Source organism: Saccopteryx leptura, chromosome 9 (genome assembly GCF_036850995.1).
Source record: "Saccopteryx leptura isolate mSacLep1 chromosome 9, mSacLep1_pri_phased_curated, whole genome shotgun sequence".
NCBI classification, from domain to species: Eukaryota; Metazoa; Chordata; class Mammalia; order Chiroptera; family Emballonuridae; genus Saccopteryx; species Saccopteryx leptura.
The window spans coordinates 33,132,220-33,159,650 of record NC_089511.1 but is presented as its reverse complement, the minus strand read 5'-3'; the positions used below and the strand labels follow the sequence as shown (position 1 = coordinate 33,159,650).

Sequence of the window (27,431 nt, the reverse complement as noted above, 5' to 3'; positions counted from 1 at the left end):
TTCTAATACTTGTTTGCTTTCTTTTATTTCCTTGAGACTCCTGAAACATTCGGGATTTATTCTTGTATGTGATGTGAGGTCTGGATCCAATTTTATATTTTTATCTTTTGCCTAATGACCACCCATTTGTCATAGCTGCATTTATTAAGAAGTTCGTCTTGCCTGACCAGGTGGTGGCGCAGTGGATGGAACGTAGGACTGGGATGCCGAGGACCCAGGTTCGAGACCCTGAGGTTGCCACCTTAAGCGTGGACTCATCTGGTTAGAGCAAAAGCTCACCAGCTTGGACTCAGGGTTGCTGGCAAGGGGTTACTCGGTCTGCTGAAGGCCCGCGGTCAAGGCACATATGAGAAGGCATCATTGAACAGCTAAGGTGTCGCATTGTGCAGCGAAAAACTGATGATTGATGCTTCTCATCTCTCTGTTCCTGTCTGTCTGTCCCTGTCTATCCCTCTCTCTGACTCTCTCTCTCTCTGTCTCTGTAAAAAAAAAAAAAAGTTCATCTTTGCCCCAGTGATTTTTTTTTTTTAAGTGAGAGGTGAAGAGGCAGAGAGACAGACTACCACATGTGCCCTAACTGGGATCCACTCAGCAAGCCCCCTAAGGGTAGTGCTCTGCCCATCTGGGCCATTGCTCTGTTGCTCACAGTGGATCTATTTTTAGCGCCTGAGGCAGAGGCCATGGAGCCATCCTCAGTGCCCAGGGCCAACTCGCTGGAACCATTGAGCCATGGCTGCAGGGTGGGGAAGAGAGAGAGAGAGAAGTAGAGAAGCTCATGGTCTCTTCTCCTGTGTGCCCTGAGTGGGAATCGAACCCAGGACATCTACACGCCAGGACGATGCTGTCACTGAACCAGACAGCCAGGGCTGCCCCAGCAATTTGAGACTCTGAGTACGCAGCATTCACGGGCTGGTCACGTCCTCATTCTCTTCCAGCCACAACCACCAACGTTTCAGACTCGCAGAAGGAAGGAGGTGTCTGCATCATCTTGTCATTTGTGCAGATAGTTTAGGCAAGCTGCCCCAGTGGCCTGCTCAGCACAGGGAGCACTTCAAAGCCAAGTTCCCAGATGCCTGCTGAGGGCAGCGCTAGAAGCAGGCCCTTCTAAGGCTCAGGTCCACCATGTTGACTTCCCATACAGGTGTATTGCTTCACTGTTATTTTCTAACATGCTGTACTCTAAACTGTCTTCTTTGTTTCAGTTTGAGCCCCAGCTACATAGATCTGACTGAGTGTCCCTACATGTGGCCCTACTGCTCCCAGCCCATCTACTATGGAGGAATGCCAACCATCGTCAATGTCACGATTCTCAACGGCATGGGCGTCACAGGAAGAATTGTAGACAAGGTAAAACTGCTCTCTGGCTTGTCATGAACTTAGACCTGGCCCAGACCTTTGTGCCCTAGCATTTTCTCCTGAAATTAAAATATGAATGGTTCTCTCCTCCTATCCAGGTCCCAGAATATTAGATTAGATACAGTGATTTATTTCCCCTAAGTCTTTTACATATAAGTCAGGGATAAATTTGTGAAACCCATTTGCTATTGTTTTACTTTGGCATCTTGAGTTTGCCTCCTGAATTGACTAATTATATTTGATTCTTTATTATTTCCCTCCTATAATTAAAAGCACACTTGTAATTGTTTTATCCTTTAATGAGCATGAATGGGCCTTATGGTCTAGCCAGTATAGTCTTTTTTGAATTTCATTTAAATATATATATATTTATATATTTATTATTATATAATAATAAGTATATATGTTATTTTTAATTTTTTTTTTTTCTGAAGTGAGAAGCGGGGAGGCAGAGAGACAGACTTCCCGCATGCACCCCACCAGGATCCACCGGCATGTCCACCAGGGGACTCCATGGCAACTGGAGCCATTCTAGGGCCTGAGGCAGAGGCCATGGAGACATCCCCAGCATCCGGGCCAACTTTGCTCCAATGGAGCCTTGGCCACGGGTGGGGAAGAGAGAGACATAGAGGAAAGAGAGAAGCAGATGGGCACTTGTCCTGTGTGCCCTGGCCGGGAATCAAACCCGGGACTTCTACACGCTGGGCTGATGCTCTACCGCTGAGTTAGCCATCCAGGGCTCATTTTTATATATTTTTATACTTAACTACATAAACATGATCACAACAGTAAAGAATAGAGAAAGAGAACAGATAAATTACTTTCAGTCCCAACACACTAATAGCCATTTTTAAAAAATTTTGCATACCAACTGGCCACTTTCGTATCATTTTATATATATTAGTTTCAGTTGTACAGCTTAGTGGTCATAGGCACTAATTTATAAATGTTCTTTTCTAGCCTTTATCTGAAATATATATTTTTTGTTATGCAGCAGGCCAAATATTTAGTCTTTTTTTTTAGTTTTCATTAGTTGAAAGCATTTAAAAATGTATACAGGCACCAGTATACATTTTAATGTTTGTTTAATGTTGTATAGAACTGTCAAGTCATAATTTGCTTTCTATTTCCCCTTGCATAAACAAAAATTGATGGTTTTCAAATATAAACATTTCACTGAATAGCTTTGCAAATGTTTTTTCTGAATTATTTCCTTGATGGAAACTCCATGGATTGGAGTCCTGAATACAAAGGGTGTGGACGTTATTACGGCTCTTGGCACAAATGACCAGATTATGTCCAAGAGAACACACCATCTCAGACTGCTGCCGGTGCTATGCCAAGGGCACCATCTCGATCGTGCCTGTGCTGGGTGGTACATTCTTTCTGAATTCAATGAGGTTTTTAAAAAATGCAATAAAATTTACATACCATAAAATTTACCTTTTTAAGTTGTGCAGTTCAGTAGTTTTCAGTGTACTCACAAGTGCTGATACCACCATCATTACTATATACAATTCTAGAACTTTTTATCATCCTCCCAAAAATACCTGTTTGCAGTCCTTCCCCTTTGTTTTCCCCCCCAGCTTCTGGCAATTACTAACACACCTTCTGTCTCGGGGTTTATCTATTCCAAGTAGTTCCTACAGATGGAGTCTTATAATACGTGGTCTTTTGTGACTGGCCTTTACCTCATGAGATGTCTGTAAGGTGCATCCATACCGTAGCATGTGTCCATGCTCCAGCCTTTTTTGTGGCTGAATAATACTTCATTGCGTGGATGGATCTCATGTTGTCTAATGGACATTTGGTTTGTTTCTAGGTGGTTCATCTTTTTGTTGTTGTTGTTGTTGAATTTTTCTGAAGTGAGAAAGAAGCGGAGAGGCAGAGAGACAGACTCCCACATGCACCCAACCAGGATCCACCCAGCATGCCCACCAGGGGGCGATGCTCTACCCATCTGTGGTGTTGCTCGGTTGCATTTGGAGCCATTCTAGCGCCTGAGTCAGAGGCCATAGAGCCATCCTCAGCGCCCGGGCCAACTTTGCTCCCATGGAGCCTTGGCTGCGGGAGGGGAAGAGAGAGACAGAGAGGAAGGAGAGGGGGAGGGGTGGAGAAGCAGATGGGCGCTTCTCCTGTGTGCCCTGGCCGGAAATTGAACCCGGGACTTCCACACTCTGGGCTGACACTCTACCACTGAGCCAACTGGCCAGGGCTAGGTGGTTCATCTTTTAAATTTAGAGGGGATAAAATGGGTGCCTTCTTTATTGTGCACTTCAGTTATTTGTGAGGTGAATATCTCCAGGTTTGTTTACTAATTGTATTTCCTCTTGTATGAATTAGCTTTTCATCAACTTGGCCCATTTATTTATGTACTGGAAGTTAGGCTTTTCTTATTCATCCTAGCAAGATCTTCATATCATAGAGAAATTAACCATTGTTGCATTTTACGCAAAAAAATTCCCACAGATTATTGTTTAATTTTCTCTTTGATATTAGCGGTGGTTTTTATCTTAGGGAGGAAGTTCTCTTGAGAGTTTCACATTTTCATGTAGTTGAATTTTAATCTTTTGTGATTTCTTTGAAAAATTAGAAACTTATTTCTCCACAGATATAATCAAATCTCAATTTCACTTTATATTGATTTCTTTTATGCTCATTAGATATGTAATTTAAAACATTTAATTTGATGTGTGATATAAATGATAGATGAAAATTAACTTTTTTTTTCTCAATTGCTAACCAGTTATCTCAAGAGCATTTACTAAAAATCCCTTTCCTTCCTCATTATTTGTGATGCTTTATCCTACAAATATTTTTCACCTTTTTCAGAATATTTTTTAATATGCTGACTCACTTGGGGAATGTACTGTTGTTCTCTGGTTTATGAGGGAAATGAGTAATTTAGGTTAGTTTGAAATGTCGGTTATTGAAATATTAAAAATTGGAATGTTATGGGAGCTAGTTTACGCTTCCTGCAGATGCTCTCCGGTCATGCTTCCCTTCCGTTTTCCCCAGACCTGACTGGACTGAAAGGGCGGCCTCCGGCCAGCTGAGCAGCCCTCCCTCTGGGCCCGCCAGGAGCCTCCGCCCGCTCGGTCACTGGCGTCAGGATTTGGGGACAGTTTGCCTCCATGTCATTTTATTATTTGGGTCCTTTCAATAAATGTGATTCTTTAAGCGTACAACTAACTAATTGGAATCTAACCTCAAACCTGAGAGTTTGCATTTATTTAAGTTCTCCATCAGGTAAAGTTGTATGGCAAACTATGTGTCCCATTTTGTTTCTTATTTAAGTGTGGGGGAAAGTTCTCTTTAAAATTGGAGGCTGTCAGAAATAGTGGATTCCAGACTTTTTTAATGGATGATGTCCTAGGCATTCCTTAGGCTAATTTGGTTATAGGTTACTTAGTGTCTGCATATAAATTTCACTTTGCCTTATTTAAAGTATGACATTATTTCTCAAAAACTGCTGTAGATAATTTAGGAATTGAGCATTCACCTTGGCCTTTGCTTGTTTTCTCTTGCAGCCTGACTGGCAGCCCTATTTACCACAGAATGGGGACAACATCGAAGTGGCTTTCTCTTACTCCTCGGTGTTATGGCCTTGGTCAGGCTACCTGGCCATTTCGATTTCTGTCACCAAGAAAGCAGCTTCCTGGGAGGGCATTGCACAGGGGCACGTCATGATCACCATCGCATCTCCAGCAGAGATGGAAGTAAGTGAGTGCAGGGAGGGCTTTTCTTAACCTTTCACCATCGCCACTGGGAAGGGAGGGACAGGCTGAACACCTAGGGTCTCGCATTTGAAGCACAGCTGGTGTGATTAGGCTTGAAGGCCATGATCATTGATTCCGGGGCCTACAGAGCAGCTGGAGTTGAAAAGCCAGCGCAGTAATGAGTGATGCTGCCTTTGAGTCTGTTGCTGAGCAACAGCAGATAGGACCATTTTGTGCTCAATTTCAGGCTCAGAATGATTGCAGAAAATATGTGTTCTCTAAAAGGGAATGCAGGGGTAATTCTACATAGCACTAGTGTTTCAGGAACAGGGTGATTCAAATTTAAGTCTCAAACTCTTAAGATTTTTAATGGAATTAACTGTGATACATGGAGGTTCCTTTCTACATTTGTTACTGGAAATTCTTGTGTTCAAATTATTAGAAACAGAATCGACTTCTTAAATAAACCCCTAAACCAGGAAGTTTCTTCTGAGCAAAAGGGAGTTTGCCAAGTTTCTTTTACTTTTTTCAGTCAAAAAATGGTGCAGAACAGACTTCAACAGTGAAGCTCCCAATTAAGGTGAAGATAATTCCTGCTCCTCCTCGAAGCAAGAGAGTTCTCTGGGACCAGTACCACAACCTCCGCTACCCCCCCGGCTACTTCCCCAGGGATAACCTGAGGATGAAGAACGACCCTTTGGACTGGTAAGCAGCCACCCAGTACAGTGCTCCTCACCCGTCCTCTGCAGCAGGACCAGGGGCCGCTGTCCCTGTGGGAAGCAGATGTCGCTCCTCGCGGAGCCTGGGCCTCCGCAGCCCCAGCCTTTGCAGGTCCTCATTGTGCTCTTAGGGTACCGTGTTAGACTTGTACAGTTGTGCAGTACAAAACCCTGGACTCGTCCTTAATGGCTCTTTCCCTTACTTCTGTTGACTCATTCAGCAAACCCTGGTAGTCCTCCCTCCAGAGTGTCCTGCCTCCTGCCTCTCTGGCCACCGCCTCTTCTCCCTCTGTCGTTCAGTCCATTGTCATCTCTTGCCTGGATGGTATCAGTCGCCTCCTGTTGAGTGTAGCCATTCTTGCTCCCTTAAATCCCTTGTCCATACAGCAGCCCTGGTCACCTAAAAACATAAATTCTCTCACAATTTGCATAAAACTCCAGTGGCTGCTTATCCAGACCTCCTGGTATGTCATCCTCAAGCCACCAGGCCCTGCCCCCTCGCAGCCCCTCCCGGGCAGCTGGGCTGCCTTCTGCCCATATGCCAGGTTCAGCTCTGCCCTAGTGTAAGCAGAGGAGTTTGGATTTGATGCTGAAAATGGTGAGCAGCAATGACTGAAAGATTTGGGCAGGACACTTTCTAGGTCAGTTCTGCTCTTTAAAAAGGTGTCTGGAAGGCAGATCCAGGGGGCTCAGACCAGAGGCAGGTAGACAAGAAATGAGGAGGAGCTGAAAGACCAGGGCAGTGGCCACAGGTCTGGAGAGGAGCAGACGGGCTCAGCCCTGCTCAGGAGGCGGACTCTGCTGGGCAGTGAGTGGGGGTGTTCTCTGGGGCCAGGCAGACTGCTGGGCAGTGAGGTAGGGGTGTTCTCTGGGGCCAGGCAGACTGCTGGGCAGTCAGATGGGGGTGTTCTCTGGGGCCAGGCAGACTGCTGGGCAGTGAGTGGGGGTGTTCTCTGGGGCCAGGCAGACTGCTGGGCAGTGAGATGGGGGTATTCTCTGGGGCCAGGCAGACTGCTGGGCAGTGAGGTGGGGGTGTTCTCTGGGGCCAGGCAGACTGCTGGGCAGTGAGGTGGGGGTGTTCTCTGGGGCCAGGCAGACTGCTGGGCAGTGAGATGGGGGTGTTCTCTGGGGCCAGGCAGACTCTGCTGGGCAGTGAGGTGGGGGTGTTCCCTGGGGCCAGGCAGACTGCTGGGCAGTGAGGTGGGGGTGTTCTCTGGGGCCAGGCAGACTGCTGGGCAGTGAGATGGGGGTGTTCTCTGGGGCCAGGCAGACTGCTGGGCAGTGAGGTGGGGTGTTCTCTGGGGTCAGGCAGACTGCTGGGCAGTCAGATGGGGGTGTTCTCTGGGGTCAGGCAGACTGCTGGGCAGTGAGGTGGGGGTGTTCTCTGGGGCCAGGCAGACTGCTGGGCAGTGAGGTGGGGGTGTTCTCTGGGGCCAGGCAGACTGCTGGGCAGTGAGGTGGGGGTGTTCTCTGGGGCACTTGGGTAGGTGGCTGACAGAGGACACAGTGGGAAAACGAGCATGTTGAGGAGGAGACGGGATGGAAAAGTGACTAGTAGCCGCAACATAAGATTAACTGTCCATCACCATCGTAGTTCACTCGCCCTGTGTGGCTTGGTCCAGCATGTCTGTGTTCCCGTGCTGAATTTGTCAAATGCTGGTTGTGCCATTTACATGTGTGCCATTGCTAAAGCGAGGTCTCAGTGCATTTATTTGGCCTTTTCTTCTTGTCTCTTCATCCCTTCCTACCTGTGCTATGAGCATGATTTCCTGTTACCCATTTTGTATGCCAGTCCAGCTGGTCTGGGAGTGTGAGTGACGGCTGTGCTGCGGCCGGTCCCCAGGCCTCTGCTGGGCGTGGAGCTGTGCTCCTGCAGAGACGCCGGCCTTCGGAGGTAACTCTGGCCGGAGGGCCTTTCTTCCGAGGAGAGATTGACCAGTGCAGTGCCGGGACTTGCTGTTTTTCAGGAATGGTGACCACATCCACACCAACTTCAGGGACATGTACCAACACTTGAGAAGCATGGGCTACTTTGTTGAAGTCCTCGGCTCCCCCTTCACGTGCTTTGACGCCAGTCAGTATGGTGAGCAACGGTGTGCTAGCCAGGGCCCTTTCCTCTGTCAGGGTTTGTGGGAAGTCTGAAAGGTGAGAGGCCAGCAGAGGGAGCGTGTGTGGGGTCTCCCCGTCCCCTGGAAGCCAAAAGAAGGCCCCAGGCGGAGCAGCGCACATTCCTCTGTGCAGTGACGGTGGTAACCAGCGTCACCCAGAGTAAGTGGGGACAAAGAAGTTTGCTCATTTTTGTTTATTTTTAATTAGAGAAGCTCTAGCGCTGTATTTCGCCTCCTCTGCGGAAAGTAAAGTGTCTGTGATAAGCGTTGCAGATGAAACAGAAGGCCACCGCTGGCTGGTGTGCACTGCAGGCCCGGGCCTCTCTCTCTCCAGGCTTCTCTCTCACCTGCTCCTCCCGCGGCCCAGGGCACAAACCGAGTGCCAGGAGCCAGTAACCGGAGGTGTGGAGGCCAGTGAGATGCTGCCTCTGACAGGGACCCCTGTCGTTCAGAGGTGAAGCTTCTCAGAGCTTGGCATTTTGTCCCTCAGGAACGCTGCTCATGGTGGACAGTGAAGAGGAGTACTTCCCCGAGGAGGTCGCCAAGTTGCGGCGGGACGTGGACAATGGCCTCTCACTCATTGTCTTCAGTGATTGGTACAACACGTCTGTTATGAGAAAAGTCAAGTTCTATGATGAAAACACGAGGTACTGATATGAGTTGGTATTTGGATAAGAAATCTGACTTTTTGGGAATTAACTTCTACCTAGAAAATACTTTAAGTGCCTGCTTGGCCCACTAGTGGTCCTTTCAGCGGTCAGAAATGGACCGCTGGTTGAGGCGCTTGGTTAGAGAGAGCTTTCTCTCGGGGTGGTAGCAATGTTCCTGAGGCTGTCTGTCCAGTAAGTCAAGTGCTGGTTGATTCCAGGTGCTAATTTAAAGGCTTCATTGTCTTTCCTTGTTGATCATAGATACTTGAGCTTTAAATTTCTGTTCCATTCTTTTCTATTCTTCTGTCGCTTTATTACTGAATCTGTACAAATTTAAATGCACCAAAGGACCTATTATTTAAAGAAAGCTTCTAGTAGATTAGTTACCAAAGATTCCCCGTGTGTTATGAATATTATCCAATGTATTATGAAGGTGAATTTTTTTCTTCAGAGTCTGTGATGAACTTTGTAAGCTTCTTGCTCATCTCTTCCCCCTCTCTCGGGCTCCAATGCACTTATGTCGTATGAGGTGCACTTTAATAAGTAACACCCTCGTGCACTGGCTGAAGCATTTATGTTATGGTATTGCTCACCCCCAGGCTAGCAGTTTCAGCTGAACCCTCGGTGTGGTTGGACTGGGTTCTGAAAGAGGACAGTTTGTTGAGAAGAGAGTAAGTGTATGTGGAGTGTTTCAGTTTAGTCCTCTTCACGCCTCCTTGTCACTTTGACAGGCAGTGGTGGATGCCAGACACCGGAGGAGCCAACATCCCAGCTCTGAACGAACTTCTGTCTGTCTGGAACATGGGGTTCAGCGATGGCCTGTACGAAGGGGATTTTACTTTGGCGAGCCACGACAGTAAGCTTCGTGTTGTGTTAACGGGGTGCCCAGGGTCTGAGTGTCAGACGGAGGATGGAGTGAGTCCTGAGGACGCGAGGCTGTGGAGAACATGGTTCAGTGTCCCACAGAGGGCGTCTAGGAAGCTGGTGTTGACCCCTCTAGTTCTGTCCGGGATTTTAAATGATAATTCCCACAAGCATTTTTCCTTTTAATGCCGCCCATTGGTGCTCTGTATTTTGCATCTTCCCAAATAGGAAATACCTGACAGGTTCCTGATTATTTACACAATTCTGTTTGTGAAACTACTTGGCAAATCTCGTTTAAGAAGTTTCCCCATAGATTTTTGGGAACTAGTTTCTAGAACAATATCTTGAGCACAGTTGTTACTGATTCTGCTTATCCTGACTTAGTTGTTTCAAGTCTGTAACAGCTCAGGCTTCAGAAATCTCTTCAGACATCTTATTAGTAGTATTTTTCAACTTCAGTTTTGAGGTCATTCTTTGTAATTTAAATATCAGTAATAGCAGCTCTTCTTCTAAGATTAAAAGCAATTTTAGAAAATATATAATGTCTAAAGAATGCATTTTAGGTGAATGAGTAGCTGTTAATAAAACGTTCCGTGTTTCTGTGTTCTTCAACTCGGACAACTGTTTTCCAGTGTACTATGCATCAGGGTGCAGCATCGCTAAATTTCCAGAAGATGGCATAGTGATAACACAGACGTTTAAAGACCAAGGTAAGGGATGTTCTTCATAGGCTTTTTGGTTTCCTTCTTTCTTTTTTCCTTTTAAGTAGTAGTTTTATTGTATGCAATTCACCATTTTAAAGTGTACAATTCAGTGATTTTTAGTGTTTTCACACAGTTGTGCATTCATCACGACTACTTCCAGAGGATCTTCAGTACCTCCAAAAGACATCGCCGTACTTACCAGCAGTTTTGTTTTGTTCTAATAATTTATTGCAATACTATTTGTGTAGTACCTACTTTAGGCAGGACTTCTGGTAGTGGCTCTGATAGATGCAGAGATAGACAAGACTGCCCCTTGCTGATAATTTGAATATATGTGTATACTGACTACTGCAAAATAAATTGCATTTCCTGCAGAAGGGCTGTTAAATATTTGTAGATATTTTTTAAAACTATCTTTAAAGTTGCTTTAAATTTTTGTTACTATTTGTAAATTGTTCTGCTCCCATGATTGCTAGATCACTAAAATTGGGGAAAATGTTGACCATGTTTTGATGTTTTTAACTGTATAAAGGTAAAGAATATTAATTGTAGGGTCCTTTCTTAAAATTCCCTTAAGAATTTGAAGGGAAGAAAGGTCTTCCCTTTCAGTTTTGATCTGACTTCAGCCAGACATCACCCAGGAAGGCAAACACTGCGGTCCCTCACATCAGCATCCGGGACTCTGCTGAGTGCCCTGAGCAAACCCAGGAGCAGGGAGGAGCCGGGCGGCCTGGACTGAATCTGCCCTTCCCACCGCGGGAAGCTGTCTGCCTGCTCCGGCTCTGGGCGGCCTCCTGCCGTCCCCACTCCGGAGCCGGGATTCCTCACCATGTGTCTCTCTCACCTCTGCCAAGAGTTGTGAGACTGTTCGGTGCCCAATGGGACAGGCTTGTGGAAATTTACAGGAAGGATTCGTTTTCTCATGCAAGTCAGAAAATTTCAGAATGGGAGTCCCCTCCATTGTAAAGTTTGCCATTTTCTGTAATTGGAAGTTAGGGACAGTTTCATTTTTAAAATGTTAAGAAGGCAAGAAGGACTTCCTGCTCATCTATTTGCATTTGCAAGGCTGAAATTATTTTTGTATTACCTGGAAGGGGTTTTTCCCTTCAGCAAGGCCAGGTCAATCAATAGGTGTGTGTGCACAGGGTTGCAGTTTAACTTGAGCACATAAATAATCATGATTTCTCAGTCACTTGGCATAGTTTACCGTAGGTTAGTGATTCTTTCTGGATTCAGTTTCTCACAGGGCAGTTGTCATTTCTGGTAAGGGCCAAACGGGGGTGACGGCAGTGGTCTTATGGCCAACTGGTAGCACCCATTTTGCTAGGAGAGGAGTAAGAAGTAGATTTAAAGGTGTGTGCTTTATTCTGAGGTTCTGCTAGCCTGAAAATAAAAGTCACCTCGAAATCCTTAAGGGGATTTTTACTTCCACATAGGTTTTAAGTTGAATAATCTCTTGGGTGCAGAAGGAATTTGAAGATCTGGGTTATGCTGGATCTCAAAGGACCACACTGCTGTCGGAATCCACACTGCTAACCCATGAGGCCCGTGGCGATGCGGGGGGCACTTTCCCCTTTCAGCTGCTGTGTCGCTCTGTCTCTGCCCGCGCACCAGGAAAGCCTTGCTTCTCCCTTCACGCAGCTCCTCGTGGAACTATACACCGAGAACAGGAAGTGCTGCATTTTTATAGCCACGGACATTTTAGATGTTACCAACGGGGTATATCTGGCTTCTGGCGAAGATGGTTGTCATTTAGTGCCAAGGAACGAGGTTGCTTCTGGTTGCTTCAGGCTCAGAGACTGAGATGATATGATGTCACTCGCACTCGGCGTCTGTGGCATTTATGCATTTTTGACTTCTTGTTTCATTAAACATTGTAAATTGGGCCATCTGTTTGGGCAGAGATAAGGCTCTGCTTTGGAACACTTGTATTTGTGAGATGTATGTAACATATCTTAAATCTAAATTTAAAATATCGTGGACATATATTTTAAAAATCAGTTATGTTTGTCCTAGCTTTGAATAATAAGACCAGAAACGGGATGTCTGTCACTGTGTCTGTAGAGGTGTCTGTGTGTTTAGCAAGAGCTGCCTGGCCGGCCAAGGACATAGCCATTCAGCATGATAAGAAGGGATCAAAGTTTATGTTTTTAAGATAAAAAAGGGAAACATGAAATTTTTAAAGCTGTAAATACTGTTACCACCATTTCAAGTGAAAAAAAAAGATGTGTATGGAAATATATATACATTATATACACACATGTAAGTGAATCTTGCTAAAACCCAAATTAATGGCACTCAAGGCATTGTTTTTCTATGCTAAAAGTTTGCATTGATGTGATTAAAGAGTGGATTTTGCTGTGATTTACTGTCACATGTTAGGTGGCAACTGGAAAATCATTTATTCCTCGATAATTCTCATTGCTGTTTTTGTTTGTGTTGTTTCAGGATTGGAGGTTTTAAAACAGGAAACAGCAGTTGTTGAAAACGTCCCCATTTTGGGACTTTATCAGATCCCAGCTGAGGGTGGAGGCCGAATCGTGTTGTATGGAGACTCCAATTGCTTAGATGACAGTCACCGACAGAAGGGTGAGACGGGTAGTGTGGCTGAAAAGGAGACTGTGCTTTGTGACTCTGGTGGTCAGATCCTTTCTTTCCCTTGTCCCTGGAAAGACACCGATGAGATGCTGGTGAATTGACGAGAACCTGCTCAGGAGGGCCATGTGTGGCCAGGGACATACCTGCTGCTTTAAATGCTTGGAATATTTTGATAGGTATATAAGTCTGGATGCATTTAATAAGCAAAATGAAGCTTGTTTCTTGCCTCTGCTGCCTTCCCCTCCAAAGTCATTGTCCTGGGGCCAGCAGGTGCCAGGACTGCCACGTTGCCTCGGAGAGGCCCTTTGCTGGCGTACCTGGCCTGCCCCACCTGGCTTTCCTCTGGGGTCGGTACGTCACTGGCACTGCCATGCAGGTGCCCCTCGCAGGGCGGACCCACTTTATCCTGGAGGGCCAGACGAGGGCATTTTGGCTGTTAGGAGCCTTGACCAGTGAGGGGCGTTTGCTTTGTCCATGGGTGGGTAGGTGGGTAGGGGCAGGAGGCGGATCCTAACACTCCTCCTCTTTTTCAGCATCTCTCGAGGTAGCCTCCATATTTGGGTTTCAAGCTTGGACACGGTTTATTTTGCTCTTTTTGTAAAGAAGGAAATGGAATGGTAAAGTGTTAACATCTTTTTGCTGGGTCAGATGATGATAAAACCAGGACTGAAACCCAGTCTTGGAACTCCCTGGAGAAGCAGGCTGAGGGCACGTAGGGAATCAGTCACACTGAGAGCAGTTAGCAGGCTCGCCAGGAAGGGCGAGGCCCCGGAGCGCGAGCTGGGAGCTGTATGCTGCACCTCTCCTCCAACTTGAAGTTGACGAAATGCCTAGGGTTTTATGTAAGTCCTTAGAATCCAGTTGGTCTTTTTAAAAATCAAAAGTGGAAAAAAAATCAAAAGTGAAGGTTAAAGTCACAGTTGAAAGAAGATGAATGTTTTATTTACACAGAGCTTTTTTTTTTTAAAGAGGAGGGGACATAGACTCCCGCATATATACCGACCAGGATCTACTTAGCTACTCCTGTCTGAGTCCAATGCTTGAATCAACCGAGCTATATCCTCAGTGCCTGGGGCCAATGCTTGAACCATTCGAGCCACAGGCTGTGAGAGGGGAGAGAGAAGGGGAAGAGGGAAAGGAAAGGAAATTGTTGTTTCTCATGTGTGCCGTGATGGAGGATCCAACCCAGGATGCCCGCCCGCCGGGCCTGATGCTCCATCCACTAAGCAGCCCACCAGGGCCAAGATATTTTTTTAAGACCTGAAATCTTCTAGAAAGACTCTTGTTAAAATGATAGATGCCTGAGAGGACTGGTCCTTAAACTTCCGACGGCAGTCAGGGCACGAGCACTCCTCCAGGAGCGCTCTTTAGTGCAGGAGCTCCTGGTGTGTTGCTCTCGGAAGTCTCGTCTGGTCCAGGCTGGCATTGGTGGGACTTGGAGTGGCAGCTGTGGGGAGAATTGGTCTGGAAATGATGCTCTCAGGATTAAGGAGAGATCGCATCTGTCTCCTGGTAGAAAAGATCCCTCCACTTGGCTCTGTGATCGTAGCCCAGCATCTGGACTCCCTGCATCGTCTCCCAGAACCACTGAGCATTTTCCTTCAGACTTGGTCGTTGGGGCCCACTAACTCAAAGGGCAGCCCAAGTTATTAGACTCTGCGCTTGTAGTGACCTTGAAGCCACCTCGCTGTGAAGCACACACGGTAGTCCTGGCTCTGCCTTCACTGTGTAAGTCAGGACAGCCTTCGGGCGTTGACAGCAGTTTCAGCACCTGGTTCTCGTACCTAGAGCCCCGAGTCTGAGCAGTTGTTCTCATGGGTGTCACGTAGTCTCACCAACCCTGAATGAGCTGTGTTCTGTCCTCGTCGTGAGGGGCCCAGGTCCCAGCGGTGCTCTGACAGCTTATCCAGCCAGTGCCCAGTGTTACCGCCCTGCCCGAGCCCTGAGCCGGGGTGAAGCCCACGGCCAGGTCATGTTTCTTCATGTTCTCTGTGGCTAGCTCTGACCATGGAGAATGGAGTTTATGTTGATGTAATCGACTCACCTCTCACTTTCTCTCTCCATTTTGAGGGCTTTTATTTTCCTGTAGAAACTCCTTTTTAAAAAATCTGATCCTAAGCAGCGTGTTTATTGAACCCACAGACTGCTTTTGGCTCCTGGATGCACTGCTTCAGTACACGTCGTACGGGGTGACCCCACCCAGCCTCAGTCATTCTGGGAACCGGCAGCGCCCTCCCAGCGGGGCCGGCTCGATGCCTCCAGAGAGGATGGAGGGTGAGTGGGCCCACGGGCGCTTAGCGGGGGTGGGGGCAGCCCAGCTCGGCCTGCTTCCAGAAATAGTCACATCTGCCAGGAAGCGGAGCCAGTCAGTGGGGTCCCTGCTGGTTTTTCATAACCACTGCCGGCAGAATAGAGGCCAGCAGCTCTGGCCTGCAGACGGGGCTCTTCTCCCGTGAACAGGTGAACAGGATGGACTGTACCCAGGGCCTCGGTGTCACATGCTTTTCCTGCTCACTCCTAGGTCTCCAAACCGCTCCCAGTTAAGGTTGACCATCCCCCTCACAGATGAAGACCTCGCTCCTGGGGTCTTTGGGAGGAGCAGCCAACATTTCCGAGTCCTCACTAGGTAGCAGGACTGGGCCGGGTGCTTTACACAGAGTCATTCCCTCGCTAGGTCCTCAGAGCCCTGTGGAAATAGGTAGTGGACTTGCGTTCACGGTGGAGGAACGCTGCAGTGGAGCCTGAGGAGAAGGCTCCGAGGGGAGCCCGGGCTCGCGTGTGCTGTCCCGCAGGCAGGGCTGGTCCGGGTCCTCACACCCAGGTGCCTGAGCCTCTAAGCGCTGTCCATGGAAGGGTAGTGTCGGCCACAGACATGATTCTGAATTTCCCAGTGGCCACGTTAGAAGGTAAAAGGAAACGGGTGAAATTCACTTTAATAAAAGACTAACCTAGTATACAGCAGTGTTATTTAAACATATGACACCCCAATTCAGATGTCATATATTGATAGTGGCTCTAGTTTTGGACAGCATAGATCTAAGTAATAAAAGAAATTTTGAAGTTTGAAAATGCAGATTTTTCTTTTTTGTATGAGAATTAAATACTTTAAAAGCTAAAGAGTTTTCCACGAAGCATATCCATAGGTTGGGCTCCTGAAGTATAGCCTGGTACGTGTATATATAGTCAGTGAGGTTCCCAGCCCCTGCCCGAGGACAGGCGAGGCGCACACAGTGGACCGCAGGCAGATGACTAATGAAGCTCCATTCCTCCCCTTACATCTTCACAACACTGATCATTTGCTGCTGTCACTGTGGATTGCTGTGGACGCCGCCCAGGGAACCACCTGCACCGGTATTCCAAGGTCCTGGAGGCCCGTCTGGGAGGCCCGGAGCCTCGCGCTCTGCCGGCCTGTCCGCACCTGTCGTGGGCCAAACCGCAGCCTTTAAATGAGACAGCTCCCAGGTTAGTGTTTTCCTGTGCTTTCTACTCCTGCAGGGTTTATGATTCATTGCTTTTTAAAAAAATACTGGCATTATTATCAAATAACCAAATCTTCTAGCTTGTCACTTTGTGGTGGTTATTTCAATCAGCGAGCGCTGTTCTCGGGAGGTATTCTGCATAAAGAAGTACTTTGGGTGACTGGCATTGAGTGAGGTTTGGTCGATTCTTGCTTAAAAAGCTGTGATCTGATAGTGATGAAGCGCTGACTCCTAGGGTTTGGGGTTCGGGGGTTGAATGCTCCCTGTTTGCGATGTTGATGCTGAAATACAGACGGGTCCTTTCTTCTGTCATGCCCCAGGGACTGGGGCTGCTCGGGGTGGGTCTGGTCCTTGATTGTGGCCTGGCCCGGATGTGTGTCTGTACCCTTCTCCCGTGCTGAGTGCTGAGCCTGGTAAAGCGACCTACCAGGGTCGCTGTTGGTCAGTGCACTTCTGTACATGGAGCCCAGACGTCGTTGATGTGCCTGCTTCTCCACCTTACTGTCCAACTTGACCTCGTTGGCGTCATTTCTTTTCAGAAGCCAAACTTTGAGTTATCCATGGACAGTACCCTGCTCCGTCAAGGAGAAGGGGCTTTTCCTGACTGGGGTCCTGACACAGTGAAGCAGGGGTCCGTGTCCCAGGCACAGCTGTGGGCTACTCCTCCCACTGCCTCTCCTGTGCACGGAGCTGCGAGAGCCCGTCTTCCCCGCACGGGCAGCACCCTGCACGCACATTGACGGCTGGAGCTCCCCTCTAGCGAGGCTCCTGCCTTCTCTCCCCCACCGGGCTGCCTGCTTTGCTTGGGTCTCAGTGTGTGCAGGTGTTGGTGTGGCCGGGGACGGAGGGCTGCTGTCTCTGCTGTGAGCTGCCAAAAGGAGGCGGCCTCGGAGCTGCCTCTGCTCTACTGTTGTCATGAACAGAAGCACCGAGTGCACCACTCACTGACCACGTGTCCTCGTCTAGAACATGCTCAACAGAGCAGTGCAGTTGTCGCCTCATCACGTTGTCTTCCCGTCAGCAGTGTTCTTCCTGAGATGTTAATTGCTGAGTACTTTTCCATTCCAGTTAACATCCCATCATTTAAAAATTTCTAATAAGATTCCATTTTCACATGTCATCTATTTATAACTCACCATTATCTAGTATTCAAACCAGATTTCAGTTCTAGCCGTAATCAACAATTCATACTCATTGGATAGCCATTAGCAAAGTTCCCGAACTCTAATTACTCTTCATGGTGCTGTTCTGGACTCTGAGAACAGAGAGCCCCATCCTTGGTCTCTGTCTACATCAGATGATCCATCACACATCGACCTGGCCCATTAAGGGTGCTGATAGCTCCTGGAATTTGATTTTCAATGTCATGCTCAGGAATTCCTTCCTCATACTCCCACGAGGCTTCACCTTTATCTCACATTTTACAGCTTGTTGGTTGTTCTTCTCGGTTCTCAGAGACCCAGACCTAGGTCTGCATTTTGAATCTGAAGATATTTGAGACATTAGGTGGCGACCGACTGCCCTTGAATGGCCAGGGTGTCTGTCAGTGCTGAGTGCCAGTGTCTTGTATGTCTCTGTAATGCAGGCTCATTTTCCTGGTGTCTTTGTTAAATGTCAGGGGTCCTTAGAGCAGCTGCAGGAGTGTTACCCCCCAGGGGCCCCTGGTGAGGCTACCCCTTCTGTCCTTCCATTAGAGTGTTGTGGAATTCTCAGGATAACGTCAGGCACTGTTGCCACAGTTGCCTAACTAGGAAAGCGCCATTACCATATAGTTAACTTCCAGACAGGATATTACCTGTTAGAATTAAAATACGTATGTATTGAGCTACAGATTCATAAAGTTTAAATGTCATTTGATTCTATAATTGAACATTGACAGTTTAATTTTCACACTGATTAAACCTGAAATGGAAAGTTAAATCATATAAAGTAGAACAGGATGTGATCTTCGTTGGCATCTTCAGGCACCACCCAGGTGGAAGCGCACGATAGTAGTTTATCTCTTTCCTGTACAGAAATCTCCACAGATCCCGCGTCGCCTGGCTTCCTGCCGACCTTCACCCTGAGTGCCAATAGGATTGAACATCCTTTGCTTTTATTTGGCCGAAGTAAGAGACAGGCTAACCATTTCCAAATGAATAGGAATCAGAGGAATGGGGAATTAATAATTTGCAAACATATTTCGTTCCTTTCCCTCACTTGGCCAGAACAGTCTTCCCATTTTTCCGTTTGCACTCTGCTCCTATAGCTCGGTGTCCTCCCAGGCGCTCTGCTGCTCTCTGCTGCGGATCAGCTTCTGCTCTCGGGTCTCAGTTGTAGTGGCCTGAACAAGTTGTTCTGATCTCAGAATTAATCATAACAGTGCTACTGGAACGAGTCAGCACAGTTCACAGAACACGCATTTCCTTTCCCGGCCTTCCCAGCCCTGCAGCAAGGCAGGTGCCCGTGTGTCTGCCTCTCTCTCCTGATGGTGGTGCCCTTGAGGGCAGACTGTCTGTGGCTCCCGTTCCAGGGCAGCCCCCTTCTGCGTTGGTTTGCACTCACTCGTCAGAAGGCAGCTCCCGCTCCAGTGTCTGGAGACGGAGCCTTGAGCCTGGCCTGTTGCCACAGAGCCCTGGCTTCTGTTCCTGCCATCTGAGCCCCTCTCAGAGATGACGTGTCGTTCCCTCTCCCAGCACTTGGTGAATTTCCCAGATGGCCATGTTATAAACTCAGTAGAACTGATCTCTGCTCAGATATTAATCTGTGGGTATGGCCTTGGTTTTGACATTTCTGTCTCAGGACCTGGAAGTGGTGACTATAGTTGTTACACAGTTGCATTCAGGTAGATGTAGATGGGACATCATTTCACATTTCTCTTTAAATCACTTTCTGTTTCTTAGATGTTGGCTAAGCCGCCTAGGCTAGTACAGTTGCTTATTTTTGTTTTATTTTCATCTGTTTTCCTAAAGTAATCTTTGGAAACATCAGAAGCTACTCTCCATCGACCTGGACAAAGTGGTATTACCCAACTTCCGATCGAATCGCCCTCAAGTGAGACCCCTGTCTCCTGGAGAAAGTGGTGCCTGGGACATTCCTGGAGGTCAGTTCTTAGGGGCTTCATTATTGCACTGAGTCCCAATGTAGTCTGTTCAGGGTCCTCTCCGTCCTCCCTCCTCAGATGATGGGCTGGACAGTTCCATCTTTGCCTTCCTGAGAGCCGTGGTGACCCTGGCTGGCCTCGTGGTGCGGGTCAGCAAGGCCATAAGTGGACCTAAGAGAGGAACTCACCACCATCTCCCACTGAAACTTCTGTGATTTTCAAAATTGAATTTCTTTTATGATGGCCCGATATTACACTTAAATTTTTCCCAACAGAGTGACTTGCACGTTCTTATTTAAGTTCTGCAAACAAGCATGTATTATATACCCCAGGGGATGCCTGTCACCTGCTGGTTTTGGTCCCAGCTGGTTGCTGAGCCCAGAGGTCTCCACTGATACTCTGCCCTGCCCCACCTGGGTGGGGCTTCGCTGGGATTCTGTTAAATTCAGGTGATCTGATCTGATTCTGTCCCCTTTCCCTAAGGAGCATCAAATGCACCCTCTACAGACTAGTGGCTTCGGCCTGGCTGGGCAGGCTCTCCCTTACCTGGACAGTGGCATCCAGCTGTTCCGGCAGTGCCGGCGGCTCTCTTGCTCCGGAACCCCTGTGCCCTTCCAAGGGTTTACACTGCCACACAAGGTTTCTCCTGGTTCCAAGAACTAGCCAGACACTCTGGGGTCCCATTCAGTTCAACCCTGGGAACTTTGTGTAGTGGTGCTGAGCCTCCGAGGACCTGCCTGCAGGCCTGGGTGCTCTGAATCCCAGCATTATTACTCAGTTGCAGAGCCATCTGACTCTAAAGCAGGGTTCTCCAGTGGCCACTGGTTTCTGACCACATGTCCCATCTGTGGATGGCTCTCCCGGGAGGGTGGGGCACAGCCAGCCATCCTCCTTCCTGCTTGGCCTTCTCCCTCTTCCTTCCACTCAGCTAGGATGGAAGCACCCTCTCTCCTCCCAGCAGCCAAACTTGTCCATCTTTCATTGTATTTAAACAAAAAGCACCTCTGGCCAACCCTACTGTAGATTGTCTGTGACAGAAGAAAGGCCCGTCCTGGTCTCTGTCTGAGATGAGCACAGGGACGGGGAGCAAAGACCTCACTGCACTTTCCAGACACGTGTGCATACACATGTACACGTGTGCACATGCACATGCGTGTACATGGATATGCGGGCACACAAGGACATGAGTGCACACACACCTACATACACACGCACCTGCATACACACACTTGCACACATGCATGCACAGCAGGCAGCTGCAGGTCACTCTCACAGATTCTCTACAAATGACCGGGCTTACTTCAGCTGAGGTTTAAAAGTATATTTGCCCTGCAAGCCTAGCTAATGAAATTAGTATTTCGTTTGTGATGAGCCTGCCTCTCAGAGAAGAGGCTGGTGTCACTGATTGTTCACTGCTGTCCTCTTGCAGGGATCATGCCTGGCCGCTACAATCAGGAGGTGGGTCAGACCATCCCTGTCTTTGCCTTCCTGGGAGCCATGGTGGTCCTGGCCTTCTTTGTGGTACAAATCAACAAGGCCAAAAGCAGGCCGAAGCGGAGGAAACCCCGGGTGAAGCGCCCACAGCTCATGCAGCAGGTTCACCCACCAAAGACCCCTTCTGTGTAACAGACCACTGACCATGAGAGCCAGAAAGAGCCTCTCCCGATGGCCTTGGTGGGCAGGTAGTCCTGTGTCGTTTCCAGAGGGGCCACCCGCTTAAAGGGCCTGAGTCTTCAGCTGCTGGGGTCTGAGAGTCCGTTCCCAGTGGGCCTGCCCTGTGATGCATGGAGGCTCCCGTACATCCTGGCATCTCAGGGCCGGGCCCTGCAGGAAGGGCTTCATCCAGCCGCTGCACACACCAAAGACTCGGACGACACCAGAAGGCTGCCGGGGTCTCCTGACCCGGGACGGAGGATGTACTTTAAAACAATGATACAACTGACCAAGCTAAGATATGCTCGTTAAGGCTATTTTCTATATTTATTGTCGGGAAAAGTCACTTTAAAAACTTGTGCTATTTGGAAGCAAAGCTATTTTTTTTGTCAATGGAATGCAGTTTTTTACGCCATCATGAGGAATTACACGGATTTCACGATCTTTTTGATGAAAGGACGGACTGAGATTTGAAGGCAAATTGCACAGATCTGTGGGACATAGACCTTCGCTTTATTTTTATAAGTCTCAATTGCCATCATGTTTTGTAATTTGGGGTCTTGATTTCACCATTGTCGGTGAAGAAAATTTTCAATAAATATGCATTACTGTATGAAGCTAAAAAGAATTTTTTCATGAGCTCAGTTTCCACCTGTCCCATTTTGTTTTGATGACAGCCTAGAATGGTTTCTGTATTAGCCTGCTAATTTTTGTTGGGATGTGATTCACATTCATATACTATGAAAATCTTCATTTTAAAGTATACAGTTCAGTGGTTTTTAGTATATTCACAAGGTTGTGTAACCCCCCCCCCCATAATTCTAGAACATTTTCATCACCCCCAAAAGAAACCCTGTCCCTATTGGTAAGTCAGCCTGTTCCCTCCCCCACCACCGTGGCAACCACTAATGCCGTCTTTATGGATTTACCCATTCTGAACACTTCATATGAGGGACCCATATGCTACTTGGCCTTTTGTGACTGGCTCCTTTCATCTAGCGTGTTTTCAAGGCTCATTCATGTTGTAGCAGGTCAGTACTTTATTCCTTTTTACGGCAGAGTAATATTTCTCATTTTGTTTATTCATTTCTCAGCTGATGGACATTTGAGTTGTTTCTGATTTTTGGCTGTTGTGAGTAATGCTGCTCTGAGCATTTGTGTGCAAGTGTCCATGTGGACACCAATGAGTTTTCATGTCTGTTAGGCAGATTCCTGGGAGTAGAGTCATACAGCTTGTGTGTCTTAGGCTTTGGAGGAGCTGCCGAACTCTGTTTCCAGAGTGGCTGCCTCCTCCTACGCTTTCATCGGAGTGTTGTGAGGGCCCGCTCTCGCCATGCCCTCACCAACCCTCGCTGCTGGCCGTCTCGATTCCAGCCGTCCTGGTGGCGGGAAGCGGTATCTCCTGTGGTTTGATCGGCATTTTCCTAAAGACTAAGACACTGAGCTTCTGGTGCATTCTGTATCTTTAGAGAAAACATCTATTTAGAGCCTCTGCCCATTTTCTAATTGGGCTGTCCTTTTATCGTTGACCTGTAAGAGTTCTTTATGTACTCCAGATACAAGTCTCTTACCAGATACATGACTTGCAAATATTTTCTCTTGTTCTGCTGTCTTTTTCACTTTCCTGACGATCTCCTTTTTAAAGCATAAAAGTGTTTCTTTTGATGAAGCCCTTTTTATCCACTAGGTGTCATTTCTAAGAAACCAATCCATGACAGCTTGTAATTTTTAACCCCTGCCTGACCAGGCTGTTTTTTGTGTGCTGACTGGCTGGGTTGGACCTTGGCCCTCATGTCACAGATGAGATGCACTGAGTGAGTGGAAAGGAGGTGGGCAGAGGCCGTGTGGGGAGTTCTGGAGAGAAAAAGGCCCATGCCAAGAGATGGAGGCGCCAGTAAGGCCTACCTTGTCTGTGATGGGTTCTCCCTGGCAGGTCACGCTGGTGATCTTGCCCTTTTAACCGCACTCTGTGGCTGCTGTCGCTTTAAGGCTCTCCCCATCCCAAGCGCCCCTGGGAACACAGGCATTCAGGCTCACAGCGCGCTGCCCTCAGATGGGCTGAGGATCTGAGCATCACTTCGAGGAATCAGAGCAAGGGGGCTTGTGCGGTGTTCGTTGTGGGGCCTTCTGGTCTCCCCACCCACCTTCCACAGCTGTGGGCGTCTCGCCATCTGCTCCACGCAACAAAGCCTAGGGCCGCGGCCCATCCTTGTCCCACAGGGGAATGAGGACATGGGCCCAGCGTGAAAGCAGGTCACAGGCTGGTATGTGCTGGAGCGCCCAGGCCCAGGCGGTCTCAGGGACGGCACATCCTCGTTTTTCTAGAGAAGCCTGAAATCTGTTGGAGACCTCCCAGTTTTAATGTTGGCGCATGCTTGAATTACAGAAAGTTTTATGTAAACGAGACAAAGCTTCTCCATCTCGCGTACAGTCGTCCAAACACTGTAGGCGAGGTGATTTCGGAGTGAAGTTCTAGACCCCATGCAGGGAGCTCGTGTCGGTCCCCACGCTGGCTGCAGCCTCAGGTTCTCCTGTCTCTCTGGGCACTCGGGTGCCTCACCCCCCAAAATGGTGCTTGCACCCAGATGTCCCCTGTTCCTGCCCGAGCTGTATGTCTACATGTGTCCCTTTGCGACTGGCTCTCCTGCCCCCACCCCCCACTCCCATCTCCTCCTAGTGTGGAGGCCGCTCGCTGCCCTACTTGCTCTGTCCAGAGACAGGGCCTGCTGTTTAAGTGGCGGGCGCCCCAGCAGCCCCAGCACCGAGCACACTCACAGCAGTCTCGGTGCCCATTTGTAGGGTCACGTAGTTGGGGCAGGAGAGGACAGAGATGGACAAACATGGACACCTAGACAGTGAGGCTAAGGCATTGACAGAAGAGAGTTAAGACACTAAGATTTTTACAAATTAAACTCCAAGTGATCACGTATGAAAAAAAAAACAAGATACTGCCCTGGCTGGTTGGCTCAGTGGTAGAGCGTCGGCCTGGTGTGCAGAGGTCCCGGGTTCGATTTCCGGCCAGGGCACACAGGAGAAGCGCCCATTTGCTTCTCCACCCCTCCCCCTCTCCTTCCTCTCTGTCTCTCTCTTCCCCTCCCGCAGCCGAGGCTCCATTGGAGCAAAGATGGCCTGGGCGCTGGGGATGGCTCCTTGGCCTCTGCCCCAGGCGCTAGAGTGGCTCTGGTTGCAACAGAGCGACGCCCCGGAGGGGCAGAGCATCGCCCCCTGGTGGGCAGAGCATCGCCCCTGGTGGGCGTGCCGGGTGGATCCCGGTTGGGCGCATGCGGGAGTCTGTCTGACTGTCTCTCCCCGTTTCCAGCTTCAGAAAAATACAAAAACAAAACAAACAAAAAAAACCCCAAGATACCAAGATATTTAGGGACCTGTGGTTACTGCGGCTCCAAGAAGGGAACCGGCATGCGGGATAATCTAACCAGGTGAAGTTCAGTAGCAACGTGGAAACTTGGGTCCTTAAATCCAGGAAGCTCTGCAGAACTGAAGCCCTGGGGCCTGGAATGGGCTGCCCTGAACGGCAGCAGTGCGACGTGCCTGCCCTGCCAGAGGGGCTGTGTCACTAGGGCTGTGTCAGAAAGCGAAGGCCCTTCCCTGCCCGCGGCCGGAATGGTTCTGTGAGGAGCGGGTGCCGGACCCACCGCGCCGTGGAGCAGGGCGCTCATGGCCTCTGGTACAGACATGGGGGGTAGGCATCACGGGCTCCGTTTCAGGGCAGAGTGGCAGCTGGGCTCAGGACCCTCCAGAGTCACACGGTGAGGAGTGCAGGCAGGATTGGCATGAAGCCTGAGTGTCCACCTCTGCCCCCCGCTGGCATCTGCATGACGTCCCGTGTCTGCCTCACTTGAGGGAGGGACAGTGACATATTGGGAGGATGACTGGACAGGGGTCTTGGGACAGAGTCATAGAAGGAGTGAGGTGGATGAAGGAGTGGCCGAGACTGAGCTGGGAGAGAAGTCCCGGTGGAGAGAGCTCCCACGGGTGGGGAATGACTGGGAAGACCCTGTCGGTGGGTCAGGCGTGCGGTGCCCTTCCAAGGAGAAAGGCTTTGTCAGGTGGCTGCCATGGGATTCCCGGGCCCGCCTGGGAGGAAAGTTCTAGAGTAGATATCACCATCTAGGGCACAGGTGTTGAACTACAGCATTGGCCCTGGGTTCCAGTCCCCGACTGGCCACTTCCTGCCGTGGGCCTTCACTGCTCCCTGCCCGGCCATGGCCCGCACACCGACGCGTGCCTGACAGAGCTAGTGCTCACTCATGTCAGCATTGTCCCTGACAGTGTAGATGATGGTGACAGCTGTGCCTAAAGGCTGTGGGCCCGGGCCAAGCCAACTCCCTGGTTAGAAGGAACATTTTCTTCTGGTGTGGACTCGCATTGTCCTAGTGAACAAGTATTTCTTTTTCAAAAACCAAAAAAAAGCCACCAGCCCCTCACAACCACAGATACATTATGCGGACCCTGGGGGAGCGAGAGGGGCTGGGCCCCAGGACTCACCCCGGGTTAGGCGGGGCTCCGAGGGCAGGAAGCTCCAAGGTGCTGCAGCCCCCTCAGCCCCGCCCTGTGTACGGGCCACGCAGGTCTGAGGTCTCCCTGCACGTGCACTTGTCTGTCCAGCTTGTGCTCCTCCAGGTTCTGGCCTCTTGCACGATGACCCCAAGGGAACAGGAACGGGCCCTGCTGTTGGTGGGCCTGCCCAGCAACCATCGCACTGCGTCTGCGGAGCTCACCTGTAAAATGGACCAGTGTGAAAACGTCATGCTAAGTCAAAGGAGCTAGACCTAAGAGACAACCTGGTTGTGCGTCCATCTATGTGAGAACAGGCCGATCCAGAGACACCAGTCATGGTTGTTTAGGGCTGGGGGGGGATGAGGAGTGATTGCTAAGGGTCTGGGGTTTCCTTTGGGGTGATGAAAATGTTCTGGACCTGGATAGCAGCCTGGTGGTTGCACAACATTGTGACTACCGAATGCCACTGAACTGTCCATTTTAAAATGGTTAAACTGGTGAATTTCCTGTTCCATGAGTTTTATCTCCAAATTTCCAAGAGGATTCTTGTCAACAGGCAAGGTGAGCCCCCGGCTTGAAGAGGGGGGTGGGGGCTCCCTGGGGTCGGGATTCAGGTGATGAAGCCGCGGCAGGGGCTCCGTGCCTCCAGCTGGCCCTCCTCAGGGCCTCGTGGTGCAGCCTGCCTCTGGCTGCTGCAGCCTCCCTGGAGTGTCGTTAGCATGCAGCGGGCAGGAGGGAGGTCAGCAGTACGGCTTCGAAGATGCGTCCTTTCCCTTCCAGGTGCAGTTCCCCTTCCTTTACCCTGAGCAGGACTCTGGCACCAGCCTCTCCTTATAGGGAGGAAACAGCAGGGTGGGCAAGGCCTGGGCCCTGGGGCCGCGTCTCACCGAGAGTCTCCAGACTTGCTCTGCAGAAGACACTCCCTGCTGTGGAGCGCCCAGGGGTGAGGGCCCAGGGGGCTCCCAGTGATCAGAACGCAGGCCCCGTTGTCCTTGCCGCTGAGACAAATCACCACAAAGACATGGCGTAAAACAATACCTTTATTCTCCTACAGTTCTAGAGTCTGGAAGTCCAAAAACAGCCTCGATGAGCTAAAACCAGGTGTCAGCTGGGCTGGGTCCCTCTGAAGTCTCCAGAGGAGATCTGTTTTCCCGCCTTCTCCAGGTTCTAGGCAAGCTTCCCCAAACTACAGCCCGTGGGCCGCATGTGGCCCCCTGAGGCCATTTATCCGGCCCCTGCCGCACTTCCGGAAGGGGCACCTCTTTCATTGGTGGTCAGTGAGAGGAGCACTGTATGTGGCGGCCCTCCAACGGTCTGAGGGACAGTGAACTGGCCCCTTGTGTAAAAAGTTTGGGGACCCTGAGGTTTCCCAAATTCCTTAGCTCGTGGCCCCTTCCTTTATTGCCATTCCAGCCCCTGCCTCTGTTATCACCTCCCCTTATCTCTGACCTCTGACCTCTCCTGCCTCCCTGTTTTAAGGACACTGCAACCCTATTTAGGGCCTTCCAGATTATTAAGGATACTCACCCCATGTCAAGATCCTTAATTTAATCTCATCGCAAAGTTCCATTTGCCATGCCCTTAGGCCAAGAACATCCTTACAGGCCATTGGCCAGCCGACCAGGCTGGGTTTCTGTTCAGAGCTGTCACGTATTTCTCGCAGGAGGACCTGGGTCCCTCCTGGCTCACTGCTGCAGGTGGAGCTGCCTTTGCAAGCCCACACGGTTCCTGTCTCCTGAGGGACCAGCTCCTGTCAGTGAGTCTTGACCCCTTCAGCGCCTGGATCACGCCACCCAGCCGTTTCAAAGCTGCCTTCTGTGGGCCAGGCCCGGGCAGAGAGGTGAGAGGGGAAGGGGCTGTGGGCTCAGGGACGGGGATCAGACAGTGCCACAGCCTGCTCAGAACCACGGTTCTCACAGCACGTTGGCATCTCCTGGGAGCTGTACAGAAATCCCGAAGTCCGCCTGCACCAGACCAACTC

The 27,431-nt window shown here is 49.5% G+C and overlaps 1 protein-coding gene across 1 annotated transcript in view; it reads left to right on the top strand.

Annotated features, from left to right (window-relative positions):
* MBTPS1 (membrane bound transcription factor peptidase, site 1) overlaps nt 1-21,549 on the top strand; it is a 65,547-nt gene extending 43,998 nt beyond the window's left edge. Inside the window, exons 12-23 of the mRNA XM_066348409.1 lie at nt 1,203-1,347; nt 4,887-5,075; nt 5,608-5,780; nt 7,762-7,877; nt 8,393-8,549; nt 9,284-9,408; nt 10,049-10,126; nt 12,569-12,709; nt 14,861-14,992; nt 16,054-16,180; nt 19,149-19,279; nt 20,709-21,549. Coding sequence (XP_066204506.1) covers nt 1,203-1,347; nt 4,887-5,075; nt 5,608-5,780; nt 7,762-7,877; nt 8,393-8,549; nt 9,284-9,408; nt 10,049-10,126; nt 12,569-12,709; nt 14,861-14,992; nt 16,054-16,180; nt 19,149-19,279; nt 20,709-20,905 — 1,711 coding nt within the window. The 3' untranslated portion in view covers nt 20,906-21,549. The remainder of the gene's footprint in view (nt 1-1,202; nt 1,348-4,886; nt 5,076-5,607; nt 5,781-7,761; nt 7,878-8,392; nt 8,550-9,283; nt 9,409-10,048; nt 10,127-12,568; nt 12,710-14,860; nt 14,993-16,053; nt 16,181-19,148; nt 19,280-20,708) is intronic.
* The last annotated feature ends 5,882 nt before the right edge of the window (nt 21,550-27,431 follow it).